The sequence below is a fragment of the Schistosoma haematobium genome, chromosome 2 (genome assembly GCF_000699445.3).
Source record: "Schistosoma haematobium chromosome 2, whole genome shotgun sequence".
NCBI classification, from domain to species: domain Eukaryota; kingdom Metazoa; phylum Platyhelminthes; class Trematoda; order Strigeidida; family Schistosomatidae; genus Schistosoma; species Schistosoma haematobium.
The window spans coordinates 29,078,051-29,096,961 of NC_067197.1; the positions used below are offsets into that span (position 1 = coordinate 29,078,051).

Sequence of the window (18,911 nt, forward strand, 5' to 3'; positions counted from 1 at the left end):
GGTCTAGCTTCAACTGACTCATAATGTCCACAAAACCCATCTGAGACCTAAAAAATTTGTTTGATAAATTATTTTTTGTTGTAACAAATATATATCGTTAATTAGCATTGTGATTGTATACCTCAATAACTGACCAGCTGATTGTTCTTCAATTATATCTTTTAGCTTCAATGCATGAGTTGTATTTTATTGAGTTTCATTCTTTTCCCTTGAATAAAAACTTCAGCTTTAATGGTTTTATATGACGGTTGCTAAGACAAAGCCACTAATCCGTATATTGACTTAACATGAAACATATGAAAACAGTACTTGGATCGTTTTTTTAAATTCCGATTTTGAACTTTAGGTAAGTTGTTATGCAACTTTCGAAAAGTCGAACTTTCATGCTGAGTTGTTATATTCATTTCTGGACATAGCACGTCAAATTGTATTTGATGTTGATTAAATGGTTGATAATTGACTAAACTATCTACTTACGGTGTCACGGAATAAATTAATAACTCCATTTTTTCGTTGATTTTCTGTTATCTGAAGAAATAATTATGTATAAACCATTCCAGTAATCGAGTGTAATTACTATAGTGAATCCTTGAAAAGCAACATTACCAATCGTTTATGTCCCATTTGTAAGTAACTAGTCTAAACTCTCGATCTGATTATTTAAAATCGTACACATATTCCAGTAAGTCAATTCAGTGAGTTGAACACACTACTTTCATTTGATTATTTGTAGTTAGTCAGAAATACAAGTGTTACACTGTTTGGTGAGTTGATTTTGACAACAGATTGAAGTTGTTCGAGTTCAAGGTCATCCCAACATTTAATTCAACTCACTTCTATACGAAGTTCGATATTTCTTTCAGCCCAACCGCCCATGTTTATGTGATAAAACAATCAACCAATCGAAGTAAATGTTTTTTTTATGTTTCTATTTATCAAGTTTCATTTTAACTATTGTTTCGATTTGTAGTTTTGGTGTGCGGTAAATGTTATGTAATACGTTAGTTAAGGGATCAGATAAAATTGATCAAAAATTCATTTAAGCAGATCTCAAAACGTTTTCATTTTTATCTGTCTATGTATAGAACAAAAGATGCAAATGCTCTAGATATATCAAAAAAATGTTTAGTTAATTTCATTTTAAAAAGGAAATCTTTGAGCATGTGCCTAATATTCTTACCAACAATTGATGCTTGTATATGTATAGACAAAGCGAATTAAACTAGTCATGATCACTCATCAGTCCATCAATTTTATGGATACGATCATTGAGTTAGATTTTTATATTTTAAATGATCTTATAGGGGTGATCAACTTCGAACTAGTAATTTTTAACATGTTAGTCAAGTTTTCTGTACATTAAGTTGCAAGATGCATTTGTTGATCATATCTGCCTTCCTTAGTAAATACCATGTGTTGTTCAGTGGTTACATTGTGGTTTCTGAAACTGATGCTTTTTTGTCAGCGTTTTTCTCATTATGAACCTTTTAGACAGTCCACTTAATAATCAAACATTTTCTTTAGCGAATATTGAATTATTTGAATCGAAATTGAAATTTCCGTCCAGTTAGATTGTCATATCATTAAACATTTCCAAAGTAATCTCCGCCTAAATCATGTGATATTTGGGTGTGACACTAAAAAATTTGAAACCTAATTTATCGTCAGTACGTTTAATCCAATTTCCAAAAAGCTATATATTCTCATCCGATTACATAGTAATTTTTAGTTCAATATCACTAATCAATTCTGTATATACACCCTAGCAGCTATCCAGCCAAGTTTATCTTAAGAAGTTTAACTAATAACTGTTATTGTATGTAGGGCGGTAATGTTGAGAGTACATGCACTTTAAAACATTTTTAAATTTTTTAAGATCGGTTAGAAATACTCTTCTTTATAACAAAAGTGCTAATATGTAGAAAATATTTTTAATAAGAACCATTCAGAAGTTTCTATTTTTAAAATGTACTTTCATCTTTAAGTCAATATTTACATTACCGCTCTGTTGAAAGATTCTTTGTAGAGATAAAGATGTTTTAGTAATTTTTATTACGGATGTATGTACTTATTGTTTGCGTTTTGACATGACATATGCTACTGACTGACACAAGTTGTAAACTATTTATTTACATCGGTAGATTAGCAAAATGTTTATACTCATACCAAAGAGAATAAACACTCCATGATGTTTTTCATTTAATATTTGGTAGTCTGAAGTTGTCAGTAGGTGACCAAAGTCTTAGATTTCGTACTAGTTTGCACCCATCAGTGGTGGGTAGCGAAAGCAAGAGAGATGGAAAAGGCAGCGGCAATAGGTAGTAGTAGACAACTGTTCAGACTTGTTAAGGAAACCGGTATTAGGAACCCGACTATTAGCGAAACACTCTCAGAGAAAGATGAACATATTATACATTCTCAATTCAGGAGATTGAATTGATGGGCAGAACACTTTAGGGATCAGTTCAATTGGCCTTCAACCACACTTCGGTTTCCCACGATCTCCAGTTGACCTGAATGGCAAGTTAGTGTAGGTCCTCAGAGTCTTTACGAAGTTGTAAAAGCCATAGGAAATCTGAAGCGTGGGAGAGCAGCAGGCCATGACAGGTTTACTCCCGAGATTTTTAAGGAGGGAGGTCCAGTATTAGCAGTGAGATTGACTGAGGTCTTAGGTAGAATCTGTGGACTGGACGTAACCCCATCTGACTGGTCTCAATCTCACTGATTGTGCCAGTCTATAAGAGAAGACAAAATTACTCTTTTGACAATCACAGAGGAATCAGTTTGACTAATATAGTGTCTAAAATATTAGCTTCAATGATACTGCGACGCCTAACTAAAGCTCGTGAAGAGCAGATTAGAGAAAACCAGGCCGGTTTTCGACCGGGACGTGGTTGTATAGATCAGATATTCACACTACGCCAGGTTCTAGAACACAGACACACATTCAGACGCTCCACAATGGTAGTATTTCTCTACCTTAAAGGAGGCATTCGACTCTGTTGATCGTGAGGTTGTATGGCAGTGTTTGTCACTGAAAGGAGTACCAATGAAGTACATTAACCTTATAAAAGCTCTCTACTCGAACACAACTGGTCGAGTGAGAGCTTATGGCGAATTGTCATCAGAATTGATTACCTGAAGTGGTGTTCGTCAGGGCTGTCCACTCTCTCCATTCTTGTTTAACTTTGTCGTTGACGTGCTTTTAGAGATGACACTTTCCTCATCTGAATTTCCAAGAGTTGAACTTTTACCGGGGAGGTTCACTTGTTGACTTAGAATTTGCCGATGACATAGTCCTATTTAATGAAGATGTTGACAAAATGCAGAGTCTTCTGAACACTGTAAGCAACAATGCAAGCATGTTCGGGATGCGATTCTCCTCCTCGAAATGCAAAATGTTGCTTGAGGATTGGGTTGCATCGACACCTGAACTAATGATAGGGAGTGAAGTAGTTGAGCATGTCGATCGCTTCACTTATCTTGGGAGTCTCATCAGCCCTTGTGGTCTGTTGTGTGACGAAATCTCAGCACGGATACAGAAGGCTCGACTAGCTTTTGCCAACTTGCGTCATTTATGGCGTAGGCGAGATATCCGTCTATCGACCAAATGACGTGTTTACTGTGCAGCAGTTCGTTCCGTCCTACTTCATGGCAGTGAAACATGGCCGGTAAGAGTAGAGGATATCCGTAGGTTAGTAGTATTTCATCATAGATGTCTTGGAAATATTGCTCGTATATCCTGGTACCATCGAGTAAGTAATGCAGTTGTTAGGAACCGGGTACTAGGTAAGGATGGCAAATCAATTGATGAAGTAGTGAAACTTCATCAGTTGAGATGGCTGGGACATGTGTTACGTATGCCCAATGACCGACTGCCTCGATGTGCAATGTTTTGTTGTATAGGAGTAGATTGGAAGAAAGCTAGGGGTAGCCAGACCAAGACATGGCACAAATCCGTGAAGTCACTGACAAGTGAACTGAGCCATGTTGTTAGGTGTAGACTACCTGGTTGGGATCTGCGAGACGGTGGTGACCGATGGTTAGAGACCTTGAATGACATGGCTCAAAATCGTTTGCAATGGTGCAGGTGCATCCACTCTTTGTGTTCTTCCAAATTCCAATCTCCTGAATCCTCGTCTTTTTTTTCTTTCCAAATTTATTTCACTGTATTATACTCCTTGAATAACATCATCAAACCCTAATCTTTCCGATTACTGCTTATACTCTTACCGCCTCTACCACTATGAGATTTGAATCGATAACTGCATCTCTGTGCTAATGTGGTATGGCAACTCGAGTTGATTTACGTACGTACGAAGTTCCACGTTGTTACTGACTGACAGACTGACCATCAGTAGGGACGGTACCTACAGTTGTTCCCTTGTGAATTTCGAATCCGGGTCAACCGGTCTCACAGTCAAACGTTACCACTGAGTTTTCCTGCCGTGATCGATCTCATATAGGACTCGGATATTCATCCTGTAATTGGCCCCCTGGGTAGTGACATGTTTGGAACTAGCTACCAGTCATTGATTGTTCAACGTTTTCCTCATATTCATCACAGAACTTAGTGATATTTCGTTAGATTCTGAATCAGTGGTGCTTGAATCTAAACAGCTTATGACGAAATATCTAAACAGACTAAGCAAGTTCTTAGTGTTTAATGCTATCAGTAAATCTTTGCATATTTTATTGACATATCTCATTACTGAATAGTGTGTAAGTTGTTCATATACTTATTTTATTCAGTATTATTATTGGTGATACAATGTTTTTCTTTCAAATCACCAGTTCTGAGACGTGGTGAATTAGTAGATAAGTCTCAACTTTCAGTTACCAAGTCCTAGGCTCGAACCCGCGGCTCCATCTATTTCTGTTTGGGTAACTGGTTAGTATCATTAGCTCCCACAACCAAGGTGTAGCTCATGCCTGTGTATCTGCTTAATGATTTATTCTCAGTAAAAAATTGCGCATTAACAGAAGTAAAATATGATTACATGCAGATACTGCATAATAATATTTGACCTCATCAGTGTGAAATGAAGCATCAGTATTATATCAGGCTAACTATTTTTTTCATCCACCTTAATTGTGCATTCATTGATCATTGTTATTATCCTCTCTTCTTGAGACTTCGATCAATTATGACCACTTATGTTCATAAGGTTTTTATGTGTGGTATGAACATTTAAATTTTAAAAATAAATTTCTCCATTCTTCAGCTTAATATAACGAGTGAGAATTGAACCGAGTAGTCTAAACTTGATTCACTTGATAATGAGCGACCTACAAAATTGATATTTAAAAAGTTTATAATTTTTAATTGTTATTTTTCTGTTAAGTTTTGTATAATCCTGTTATTAATTTAATAAGAAAATACCTTTTATTCTTGTTTGTGGTCTTGTCTTTGACTGCTACGGTCTGGGGATCCGGGTAGTATCACAATCTGCACCCAAATCAAGTGACCTATGTGGCGCATATGTATTCGGTCCCCGTTTTTACCAGCATTTATGCGTTCAAATAAATAAGTAAAAATAACTGTAAGCTATTCCAGATCTTAAGTCACTTTTTCGATCTCATGAGCGGCCTTAGCTTAGCCTCTTTTATTTTAACGATAGAAATTGTATTATCAAACAACAAAACCACTACTCCATCGCGCAACTCCATATGATTTCAATGACTACTTTTCTGCTGATAAATATAAATCGGTCGCTTTTCAAAAGTTTTCTTTAGATTTTTTTGGTGTACCCGTCTGTGCTTTGCTTTCGACTGATTTCCTTGTAAATATAATTCCTTTTTTTGTATGTCATGTTTTGATCAATATTTACTTTTATGCTAACGAAAATACAGTTGATGTTCGGAAAATTCAACTGCACTGCTTACTTTATTTCATATGATAACAGTACCTAATTTGTGTACTAGAAACATTAGTCGAGGTGTTTTGCCTTTTGATTAGATCGAGAAACTTGTAATTTGTCTTGACTGCAAATAATGATTTCCAAAATTTCATGCGATGTAAAAACAATGTTAATTCCTAAATGAGCTTTTACGTTTAATAGGAAATTATAGATTTTGTTTAGTGACTGAATTTCATACAATCTACGAATCGTGCAGTTTATAATGTATCTGAAAGTGGCTTCATTAGTTATAGGCTAGTAGAAGCTTCAGTGTGTATGCTACTTCGATTGACTACAGGACAGTTTCCTTCCTAAAAAAAACCGGAGTATTCAGTTTGTCAATAAATTTTTAAGTGGTTTAAGACAATTAAACGCAAATTTTGTTCTTAGGTTTCGTGTTGATTAGAACTCTTTAGCCAGACATATCATTATTCTTCTGGAACATGGTGCTCCTGGTGCTATTCAAACCATTTATACAATATCGGAGTCAAATTTTGACTAAACGTTTCAGTACGCTACTGACTTGTGAAAATTTGATATTTACACTAACTTACCAAAACTCTTAGGGGATCATCAGTTTCTTCAAGTTGATAATAAGCTTAATTAATGATCGCCAACTACTACAAATCTACCAATTTCCTCTGGAAACTCAAAGTCGGAATATTTGAACCTGTGTTCTTGATGATATTCTCTTCTATGTGTCCGGTCGTCGTCATCTTCGAAGAATTGCTAACATTCAGTGGTGACACTATGTTAGTATCGCGGAGGTTTTATAACGTGTATTTGAGTACAGTGACTATAATTCAGTCGCCGTTATCATCTTGAAATACCGACTTCGGTGGCTTGGACACGTCTTACGAACTTCGTCCCAGCAGATTCCACATCGTGCATTATTTTTTGCTCTGAGACTTGTTCGAAAAAGCAGAGAGGTGGTCAGTGTATAGCATAATACCGTAATATGAAAGAAAACAGCACAGGACTCATCTGCCGGTCCTTCATAACTTCCTGTTCCGTGTTCCTAGGTATAATGCAGCACAGTGATTCGAAACGTTTCCAGACATAGCTGAGAACTAAAGCCAGTGACGGTCCTGCTGTAATTTCCTCTTATTTACTTCATTTAAGTAAGAGCGGATTCTCTTATTGGAAGGATGCTTTCTGGTTGTATTTTTCTAACTGAACTTCTCCCCTTACTATTGTTATCATTATTATTATATTATCATGCACTAATTTCTTTTCGGCTTTGTTTTTCTTTTTTACATTCGCCTTCGTTTCTTATTGTGTGGTACACAAATTTTGGTGTCTCTGTGCTAATATTTATTTGTTTAAATAAATAAAAACTTCTTTGAATTGATTCCATTGAATCGTTTTCTGATTACGCAACTACAACAAACTAATCCTTCTGAGATAAAAATCTGTTCCACCACCTCGAGATTAGTGTTCACTATAGATAGACAGAACTGTATTAGGATCAAGTAATTATTATGGTATAACATTTACTCACGACCCATTGGTGGAATAGTTTACTGATAAATTTCTCATAAATCTTCAGTTCTAACCTTCGTGTTGATGACTGCTTAGATTAAGAGGGATTGTTTTGCTAACTGTTCAGATCTGATGGCAATCTCTTTTTGTAGCATTGCGTATACTGGGTCGCTTGAATCCTGTTGATGTTTTAAAATCTTATTTAATTTACGCATATACTGGTACAGCTGGGAATTAAGATAATTTATGACAAATCCTCAATTTCATGAATTATTTGCCTACGCTGAGACTTGGTGGGAAAAGCGGAGAATCATGATCGGTTCATGAAATGGCGCCGTGGCACGTAAGGAAGCCGTATGAGACTTGAATCCATTAGTCCATCACGACTCCCCTGTCGGAATCCGAGAGATTGCGCAAAGCAGTGCCTTGTCATATAGTCATCATCAACTTAGAGCCTGGTTCAAACCTACGTTGCTCAAGTTGTTGTACCATATGAACACGACGGAATAAAATTAAGAAAACATGTAGCGCAACAGATCAGAATAGCCTGGTGACAATGAAAATTAGAAAGAATAACGTTTGGGAATAGGGCTCAGAAAGACAAAGGAAAGGGATTTTTGAAGGAATACTAGTATTCAAGTTTGACAAGCGAACAAAGAGTGAATGTTCCGAACCATTATGAGTAATGTCACCTAGTTTGCAGCTGAAAATGAGTGGTTTGAGACGTTGAACTATACAAACACTAACAAAATTACGCTCTAACTCCATAATGTAAGTTCTATTGTTTGTTTCTTCTATCTTCATAGATATATGCTTATGATGGATGATGATTTTTATAATGATTCAATTGGAGATCAAATTCTTTTGGAATTAAATATCACTAACTTTACACCAACGTTAACTGACAAAAACAAACAAACTACGACATCAACTAAAGATGAAATTAATGGTTTAAATGATAACCCACATTCATTAATAACCATACCAGATCAATTTTTTGATTTCCCCTATCCGAAACCATATTCACAACAACTTGAATTGATGCAAACAGTCTATAAGACATTAGAATCTAACTGTTGTGGTATATTTGAAAGTCCAACTGGTACTGGCAAATCATTGAGTCTATTAACAGCAACATTACGTTGGCTTTTAGATTATAACGAAAAACAGGTTTTATTATTAAATAGTCTTCAATCTCAGTTAAAATTAACGAATCATGAAAATAAAGAGAATAATTCTAAGGAATACGATTGGATAGTAGAATATGATAAAAATCGTTTATTAAAAAAACAAATTGAACCACAAATCGAAGATCTTTTGATCTATCAATCTAATTTACAATTAATTGAGAAAATGAAATCATCTTCCTCATCATTACTGTTTAAACATCAAACTGACTTTTTAAATGTTGATGATATGACCATAACTGAAGCGAATATTGAAAGTATTGATATTGAGCAATTGAAAAATATAATAGACAATACCAATGATCAGTATGACTGCGATGATGAATTATTTTTATGTAAACCTGATGAAAACTTATTCGATAAAAATAAAATTATCGAATTAGATGAAATTGAACTGGAACAACAGTTTGAAAGTCAAGAACAACAAAAATCTGATAATGGATTATTACATGTAATTTATTGTAGTCGTACTCATTCACAACTCGGACAAATAGCCAAAGAATTTGCAAAATGTAAAACATTATTTAATAAAGTCACAATAATTCAATTATCATCAAGAAATTTGTTATGCACTAATGAAACCATTTATCAGTTAAAACACCCAGATTTAATTAATATTGCTTGTCTTGAATTGAATCGACCGCGTAATCGTGAGCAAGGTCAATCGAAAGGTTTCAGATGTCCAATGCGTAACTCAACAGCTGTTAATAATTTATCCAAGCACCTATTAATTGGTAATTCAGCTTTAAATATAACCAGTAGTATTAGAGATAGAAAGTCAAGTAAGTCATCTAAATCGATCAATGTTTTGAGTAATTCCTTGAAAAAATACCAAAAAGACGAGATGACAGTAAACGATATCCAATTGTCGTCTCATATTGGGTGTCCGTACTACGCTAATCGTAAGGGATTACCATTAGCTCAATTAGTTTTAGTACCATATTCATCATTGTTACAACCATCAAATCGTTTGACATCTGGTTTAAAACTAAAAAATTCAATTGTTATAATTGATGAAGCGCATAATTTGTTAGAAGCAACAGCGTCATCAATGTCAGTCAGTTTGTCGTTGGTGAATGATTTATACAAATTAGAAGAGTTATTTTCTGGTTATTTACAGTATTATCGTTCACGTTTATCTTCATTTCTTACATTAAGACTACGTCAAATGAGACATTTTATACAACAATTAAAACTTTATTTAAATACTACACTTAAAAATATTCAATTATCATTATCTTCCATATCGGCTAATGTTATCATTAAAACAGTGAATAAGTTATTTTCGGAATCGAACTTGGACAACATGAATTTAAGTGAGTTTATCGATTGTTTAGAATATCAACACTTTATCATGAAATTAATTAGTTTCTCTAAATGGTCTAATAATATACAAGAAACGCCGAAACATTTAGAAAATGTTGCAATTAGCCAAACAGCTTGTTCACAAATGACAAATTTATTAAACACTATGAAAAGAAAATATTCTGATGAGAATAACCAATATGGAGATACAAGTCAGGTAAGTTAAAACATGGTTGCTTAATTCGAGTAGTTAAAGTTACAATCTTTCTCATAGTTTAATAGGTTTCTATGTTTACAAGAGAAAACTCATTTGTAAAATCTGTTCTAGATCTTCACGAGTTAACTCAATATTTTTCACCTGAATAGTTCATTTTTGCTAACTAGCTATAATATTAGGAAATCGTCTATTGGAATGTCTCCACTCAAAGTTTCTGTTATGAGTTTTAATCAAAACCTCCTTCCTATAGGCATAATTAGTGTTGGAATTAGCAACCTTCTTCATTTTGGACGGACAAATGCTATCTGAATGCTTCATTTCGAGTTTAAATCGGAGCCAAGCACATGAATCTGTACCTCAGTAATTGATTCATGTTGTTATTTGATAAATTGTGTCAGTAATATTGGTTGGTTACTGATTAGTGAGCAATATCATGTTTGCCTAATGCGTTAAAACTAACCGGATTCCATCAATCAAGTCGCGTTATGACCGCTGGTCTGAGTACCTGTATATTTCGTGGGATATTTTGAGAAGGCTTCAATTCTCTTGATATATGCCGACTTGTGTGAAACGTAGGTCCAGAGTACCCTACTGACTAACTCCAGCTACCGAAGATTGGATCACCGGTAATATCTGATATAATGAAACATGAGATTCATCTAGGATGTAAGGATATGTGGATAAACAGAATTTTTACCATGTATTGAGACTATCAGAAAGATACAAGATGCTTTTGAAGGTATTTCTTGAATTTCACTTTCAAGTTTTCGATCCAATTTCAGGTTTGTATTTCGAATAAAAAATCTAAAATAGATATTGAAAAGTCTGAAGGAATTGGCTCCAGTTTATTTAAATTTCATAGCTTTCTTAAAGCTTTAGAATTTTGTGAAGAAGATGCACGTATAATTATTGAACCTGTTAAGAACTCAACAAAATTAAATCTATCAATCTCCTCATCTGATATGTTGTCTTCGTCAAGTAATCTTACAGATGATACTCAAGATTTGTGTTTACGTGTGGTATTTTTAAATCCTGGAAGGTATTTAAAAGGTTAGAAACTTTATTGAATTTTATTCTATGTGTTAACATGAATCTTTGTTTGTCTTAAATGCAATCAATATGTTGGGGGTTGCATTAGTTCTCAAAAATTTCACTAGAATCAGCCAAAATATGGATTTTTCAATAAGCGCTATTTTGAATCTTCAGTTGTGGTTTTTAATGTTCAGCTAAGTTTACAATACATCTGGTTGATCACCGTCCGTAAGAAATAGACTAAACGATTGTTAATCTGTTACAGCACATAGCAATTTAGGTACTCTCATCATTGTATATCTTAATCATGTGACAAATTTTCATCCTATAGAGAATAGAGAGAGTAAAATTAAAAATTTATACTCAATTAACTATCAGAAAATGATAAAGGATAATCTTAAATTTAAATTTTGGTACTGTTGTTGGAATCAGTAGTCCCAACAGAAACATGGTTCTCAAGAAAACTGAAGATTATATTGTGTAACTAGAAGTTATCAGAGAATAATCTTACATCATTTCATGGGGGGAGTCGATACGATATGGTAAAAATTCAGACTAGCGGTCAGGTCCTAATCCCAATGAAACTTGAGTGGTCTACATAATCTTTATCTTTGAACTGCCTATATTTAAAACGATTTCTAATCATGTTTATTTTTGTTTGGTATTTTATATGTTAGTTATTTTATTAGATAAAAATTCTACACTTCTGGTCAGCTCTCTTGTTTTCTAATATCAGTTGATTGGAAGCTTGCACCAATAATATAGTCTCGTGAACAGTCGTCACTCGGCTATACCATATTACTGGGTACCATTTATCAATCGGGATTCGGTTTATACATCTCAACTATTACAAATCATATTCATTTTTCAAATTTGTAATTGATAACACAATGGTGTAGTAGTTTCATTCAGTTTATTTTAAAAGGACAGTCACCATCTATGTAAAACAAATTATTTAAGGTTTGAAAAGTGATCTAAAGGTCTTTGATTCGATCACTGATCGTGTGTGTTTGCTGCTTAGGAGAGTCATACTAGGACAAAACACCTGTTCAGTGATCTATAGTTTTCAATAATTTCTTAATTGATACCAGTTTGTGACAAGTGGCAATTAAAATTTTTGCTAGCCCCTAGTAATCCTGCAATCATATATATATATATATATATATATATATATATATATATATATATATATATATATATATATATATATATATATATACGTCCCTCGGATATCTGAATCAAATCTCAACCAATAAGACTCGTCTGTCAACATCTCATCTACCATTTATCCTTTAACTAACACGTGCCCATAGGTGTGTTATTTGAGAATATCGACCTAGCCTGTCAGATAGATCAGATATTTGTCAACCTGCTTATTGATTGCCAACTTATTTAAGTCCCATGCTTCTAAAAATTTCATGACGTTCTTAGAGTTTTTCGACCATATGAATGAGTTTGACTGGAGAAACGATGAGATTTTAGAGAAGCATTGAAACATAGAAAACTTTAGAAATGTGAACCATTAGATACTGAATCATTGGTCTAAAAGTGAGAAATTCACAGAAAGAATGAAAGTCCTTGATTCTTCTATGAGTTGTGTGCACATTGTTTCAGCGTTTTGAAACTAGGTCAAAATCGCTATTCATTTCCCCGTATTTTTCCAGTGGTTGTTTAAAAATAGTCAGTTCGTAATGTAAACTGTTTTCAGTTTGAGCAATCAACACAAGTTTTCCATCATAACGCAATTGTTTACATATCACTGCTCACAGACTAGAATTTATGAAGCGTATTGGTGTTGGTGGTGGTTCGGCTGTTGTATTTTAATTAAATCATACGATGTAACATAAAAATGAATATTGTTGAATTATAACTAATACATAACTGAATACTAGATAGATTTGTGACTAAATGTAATTTACTTCTGAGAAACGATTCTTTACTTGTAATAAGTTTAGTTGAACTAAAATTAAAATATTTTTCTCTTAAAAATGACCTCACATCTACAAAACTGAACTTTGATTTGCAGTACACCCACTATTAATATTAAGCGACAGTCTTCGTCTATTACAGGGTAATATTCATTGTTTTCTTTTTAAATTCAATAAATATTATTTTTATCATCAATGTATCAAAATTTTTAATTAGATCTAGTACAAGAAGCTAGAAGTGTCCTTTTAGTCGGTGGTACAATGCAACCATTCAACGAAGCCATTGAACAAATATTTATACCATCTGGTAAATTATCCAATCAAATCGTCACGTTTACATGTGATCATGTGATTAATGCGAAAAAACAATTAGCTGTTTATCCTTTAGGTGTACATAGCCATCAATCGAATGGGGAAGTATTTTCATTAGATTTCACATACCAGGTTAGTGGAATAATTTGTGAAATCTTTTACTGTTTAGTGTTGGAAGTTTGAATAAGATATTGTATATACGATTCGTCTTCATTTACCATTAACAATTATCGTTATTCGTCATCAAATAATATGACCTTACGATATCGAGTATTGCTTGAAGTTAGAATGTGTATATGTGTGTGGGGATCGTCAGACTTGAGACTCAAACGATGAATTGAAATGCTGCATTTATTTCATGGAATTCTTTTGCGTAATTCATCTGTTGTTTTCAAATCTAAAACAGGATAATTGTTTGACTGATAGGTACATGATAGCTTTATGAAAATCTTTTTTTTCGAAGGATACTGTTAGAATCTACTGACACTTGCTAACGTTTTTCTGAAGGTTGCCAACAAATATTACTTTTATTTTTACAGAAAAGTAAGAAAATCATGAGTAATACATGCTCCACTATGTACCTAGCTAGTTCTTTCTTTCACATATCTTTGACGTTCATATGACCGACTTGAACTCATTTAATGGTTCTTGTTACTTCTTCGCACTCCGTCAAGCACAGGTGTATACACATAATTCCACTAAACCGTGGTTGAAGTCCGTATGTGTGTTCCAAAAGAAGTAGTAGTCTTCTCCAACGAATACACATCGTGATATGTGTTGTTTGTCTTCACCACTGGTTTGATATTGGATGCCATCAAGTCACAGAAAGTTTATTTGTATGACTAAAATTGAAGCTTGCCGAAATATGTAGTTGAAACATCACAGCTGATATAGAAAGTCATTGTCATATCTTTGGTCGACTGAAAGACACTAGATATTATTTAAGTACCTTTCTTCTTGAATAGGTCTACTATTCTACGATTTATTGTCACTCTCGACAATAAGTACGTCCGACAACTTAATCTGTAGCAGACGACTAAAATTCTTTCAATTGAACGGATCTTTCATCTAACCTAACCCGGATTTAGTGGACCAAGAAATTAATTAATTGGAAGTTATTTCTCATCTGTATTACCGTTAACAACCCTACTACTTATACTGAAAATAACAATTCAGCTTACTAATCATGGGTCTGCTTGTTTATCAAACTTCATGACTCGCCACTTAGTTTCTTAAATCTAGTGTTTGTGGTAAAAATAATATGTTTATGACAATAAATTATTGTCTCCTTATTTAACGCTAATCGTGGTAATACAGGTTGGTACTTTCTAGAATAGAAATCTTTACTGATCACCTGTGTATATGTGCGTGTGTACTTTTTGCAGATACGTTGAGACATATCAGAAAATTATCGTAGAAAAATCCTAACAACTTATTTATAAATTTATATCTCAGTATTGTATGTGTTTTGGCAACTATACATTACTTTTCACCATAATATTCTAATTTCCAATGAGTGTAATTATAAGTTTCTTTGATGTGGTGTCGCAATTGACCTTACTCATTCGTTTCTCTCTTTATTACTTGGGCTCTCTGTTTACTGTGTGGTATTTATTTCGATACTGATTTTATAAAATTAAAGTCTAACGAGTACGGTAAGCTTACTCAGTGATCTAAACCAAGGTCTTAAGTTAATCTTTCGATAGGCAAGAGCACGGATGTTATGGAGTAATTCTTTACATAGCTTAAATAGTTCGTATCCTATCCTGTACATGTCATCTAGTTATGGCTTATATGATGTACGATTCAATCTGAATTAGAAATATGCAAAACAACATCAAAATAATGGAAAAGAAATATTTCATTATCTCACTGGGTCTCCAGCCTAATTAAACTAATACCGAAACTCATTGTATGAATAATCAATCGACTCAAAGTAAGGAGAATAGATAATTGTACTTTAAAAATCATTTCAGTTAAGCTAGAGTTGGTGAAGTAGTTAAACAATTAAGAAAAGAGTTTAACCTGTTTGAGTAAAAATCTCAAATTACTAAGACACTAGCAATTTTATTGCTTAATGGACTGTCCTGTGAAATCCTATTCAGAATTGTAAGGAAGTATCAATAATAGTAATAATTGGAAAACAACTGATCGAAAATTCAAAGCTACTGCGATTCACAAAGATTTTGCATAGAAAATGTGCAACAAAACATTAAATTTAAAGAATGATGTTTGAATTTGTCAACCTATTCAGAGCGAAAGATTAGTTAACTAAGGTCAGGATTATCTGTGAATTAGGAAGTAGCCGATCAGGTTCTCACAAAGCAATAATGATATAAGTATACTAACTGAATATCCAGGACAAGTAGAGCATAATATAGTACGTAGTTTGAAAGGATGCTCAAATATTTCAATATATGTATACCGTGTAAATACGTATAATTGGACGATAACACAACCTTTAAGACAACTATGTAGGAAATTAAAAGAACAGATTGGTAATTGTGTTAGCATGAAATACATACTTTAGACATGCTGTGGTCTCTGAGCTGGATGGTTTGGCTAGAAATGTTTGATCGTTTTTCTGAACAACAGTCGGATGTACTTCTCTTTTTAACTATGGTTGAATTATTATTTATTAAAATTTTCACATTATCGTCTCTGTTGAAATAAAGCCTTTTATTAAGCTCGTAATATCACAAGTCATAAGCTGTTAATAGTTACTATTTTTGAGAAATTATATTTATGGCATCTTGAAACGGTAAAATTACATTGGTTCATACGAAATAGAACATTTATTTCATCTGTCAGAATGTGTTAGCAAAAGGCGGTTATGACATTGGTTAATACATTTGATTAGATTTTAGCCAATAAGTCTATGGTCCGAACTCTGTTTCGGTTTCGGCAAGCGGGTACTATATAAACTGATAGCTACTTACATTATGAGTGGTTCAACTTTCAGTACATGAGTCTTTGTAGTTAATGGTTCGGTAAGTTATATTAAGCATGGTTTTCCTGTTGAACAAAAATTTACAGACGAGTTCAATCAGATTTAAGTTTGTACACCTTAGATTTTTGCGCGAAATTTATTCATCCGCGTGGTTCTGGAGCTAATATCAGTACCTAACTACCTAACCTTGGCTGCGAATTCTTAACCGTATTTTAAATATAATAGATGGTTGAAATTTCGAAGGCCACTTTTAGAATCCCTTTTTGTCGTCTGTAAAGTTTAATTCTTCCAACTTTTCTTTACAAATTTCGTTAACTCGCATCATTTCAAGGAGGGAGTTCAATGGCAATGAAAAATCTCGGCGATTCGAAGAAATCAATCGTTTCATTTGTGTGGTTTAATCAGTTGAAATTTGAACAAACAAACACGTTTTGTTTTTGTTAAGATCGTGAATCGATCAATGTTAAACCACCAGTGAAAAGCTAGAGGCGCTGGACGGCCCGTTCGCCCTAGTACGAGACTCCTCATCAGTGCGCATCCACGATCCCATACCCGGGATTCGAACCCAGGAATCTAATACTAGGATTAAACGGCCGTCCAGTGCTTTCAAGCTTTCAATGGTGGTCTAACATTGATCCATTCATTATCTCAATTAAAAAAACTCAACAATCTCCGCAACCCTATGCAGAAAACAAACACGCTATTATTGACAATCACTTTAAAAATAAGTTTTTTCATATGGTATACTGAAGTTGTACTTGATCTAGAAAAAGAAGCGTAAGATAAATCCAATTTCCAACTACGTAGGTTAACTTATCAGACAATGAATGATATTCATATTAAAGTAACTGAGTACTGATTGTCGATAGTTTATGTTCTCAATTCTCAAAGGAACGGGGTCACATGCTCATTTATACATTTACATCTTCTGATCCATTGAAATACGTTTTGTCGTCATTATCACATATTTCGATTACAGTTTATGTTCATACTCCACACACTCAGGGCGTTGTTCTGTTGCTGTCCAAAGAAACACAGAATGCTTTTATAGGATGGAAATCTCATGGATCCAGGATCATCAAAGCATCCTTCAAAACAAAGAAAGAGGGAATTACAATGAATGTTACCCAATGTCGTGCGCCTATCAATGTTAGCAATGGCGTCGATAAAGATCAGTTCTACGACAGGCTGCAACCGATCATAACGAAGTGCCCAGGAAAGTACCTGACTATCCTGATGAGAGATCTAAATGCCAAAGTCGGAATGGACAACAACGGTTATGAAGATATTATGGTACGACTTGAACTAGGAGAAAGGATCGAGAGTGGCGAGAGATTTGCAAGTCTATGTGCATCCAACAAATTGATTATACCTTCTTGCTTACACCTGTTACCCCTTAGGGAGGAGCATAGGCCGCTCACCAGCATTCTCCATCCAACTCCATATTAGAAATCCTTTCCGGTTGCTATTCATCTTTTTCATGTCTGCTCCCAATTCTCGGTGCAGTGTGTTCTTTGACCTCCCTCTTTTTCGTTTCCCTTCAGGATTCCAAGTCAGCTCTTGTTTCATGATGCAGTTTGATGATTTCTTCAATTTGCGTCCAATCCACTTCCAGCGTCTTTTCATAATCTTTTCTTCAGTTGGAATTTGGGTTGTTCTCTCCCACAGTAGCCTGTTGCTGATGGTATTTAGCCAAAAGATATTGCGTATCTTGAGTAGACAACTGTTTATAAATACCTGATCTGTTTTGATGACGGTTGTGGTAGTTTACTAAGTCTTAGCTCCACACAGTAGAACTATCCTGACGTTCGTATTGAAGGTTTTGACTTTGATATCGGTTGACAGTTGTTTCAAGTTCCATATATTCTTCAACTGTAGGAATTCTGTTCTTGCTTTGCCAATCCTCGTCTTTACGTCTGTATCAGATCCTCCACGTTCATCGATGTTGTTAACCTGATACGTGCCTGTCTCCACCTCTTCTAGAGTTTCTCCATCAAGTTTGATTTGGTTGGTGTTCTGTGTGTTGAATTTGAGGATCTTGCTTTTTCCCTTGTTTATATTTTATCTTCCTTTTGATTATAATAAACTCTATTATTAATTTATTTTGTTTGATGCATTTGTCTGTTACCTTCATATCACTACTTTGTTGTTGTGTAAGTTATGAAAACATTAGTGGCTGATGGATATTTGTTACAAACCGTATGCTGTTGTTTGTAACTAACGCATTGGGAAAAGTTTACTTTCAAAGGTTATATATACTGTATACTAGCGACTTAAAACTAGCTGTTATATGAATCATGACAACAGTTATTTATTTCATCCCAACATATAGAAACTCAATTTAAATTTTATCCTTTTACATTGTTTCACACGTCCAACTTATTATGAAACATAATGTGGGTTAAAGTTATATCTCTCCATGATTTACCATATTATTTTCATTATCCAGCTTGAATGCTTTACTGAAATTACAATTCTTACTCATCATTATCATATTGTATGCTTTATGTCATAATTTTTGTTACTACTATTTTTATAGATCACTTCAATATGTTTCATATAACTGACATTGGAAATCTAACAAAAAATTTGTTTAGT

At 34.0% G+C, this 18,911-nt stretch overlaps 1 protein-coding gene across 4 annotated transcripts in view; it reads left to right on the plus strand.

Annotated features, from left to right (window-relative positions):
• The first annotated feature begins 40 nt into the window (after positions 1 to 40).
• The window catches only part of MS3_00006658 (uncharacterized protein), a 47,853-nt gene continuing 28,982 nt past the window's right edge, over positions 41 to 18,911 (plus strand). For 3 of the 4 annotated variants that reach the window (XM_051214859.1, XM_051214860.1, XM_035731985.2), the window contains exons 1-5: positions 41 to 346; positions 734 to 907; positions 8,189 to 10,091; positions 10,874 to 11,141; positions 13,269 to 13,495. In XM_051214859.1, the coding sequence (XP_051068043.1) occupies positions 8,193 to 10,091; positions 10,874 to 11,141; positions 13,269 to 13,495 (2,394 nt within the window). In that variant the 5' untranslated portion in view covers positions 41 to 346; positions 734 to 907; positions 8,189 to 8,192. Of the gene's footprint in view, positions 347 to 733; positions 908 to 7,482; positions 10,092 to 10,873; positions 11,142 to 13,268; positions 13,496 to 18,911 lie in introns of those variants that run through there. The other variant, XM_051214861.1, reaches the window with a different exon arrangement.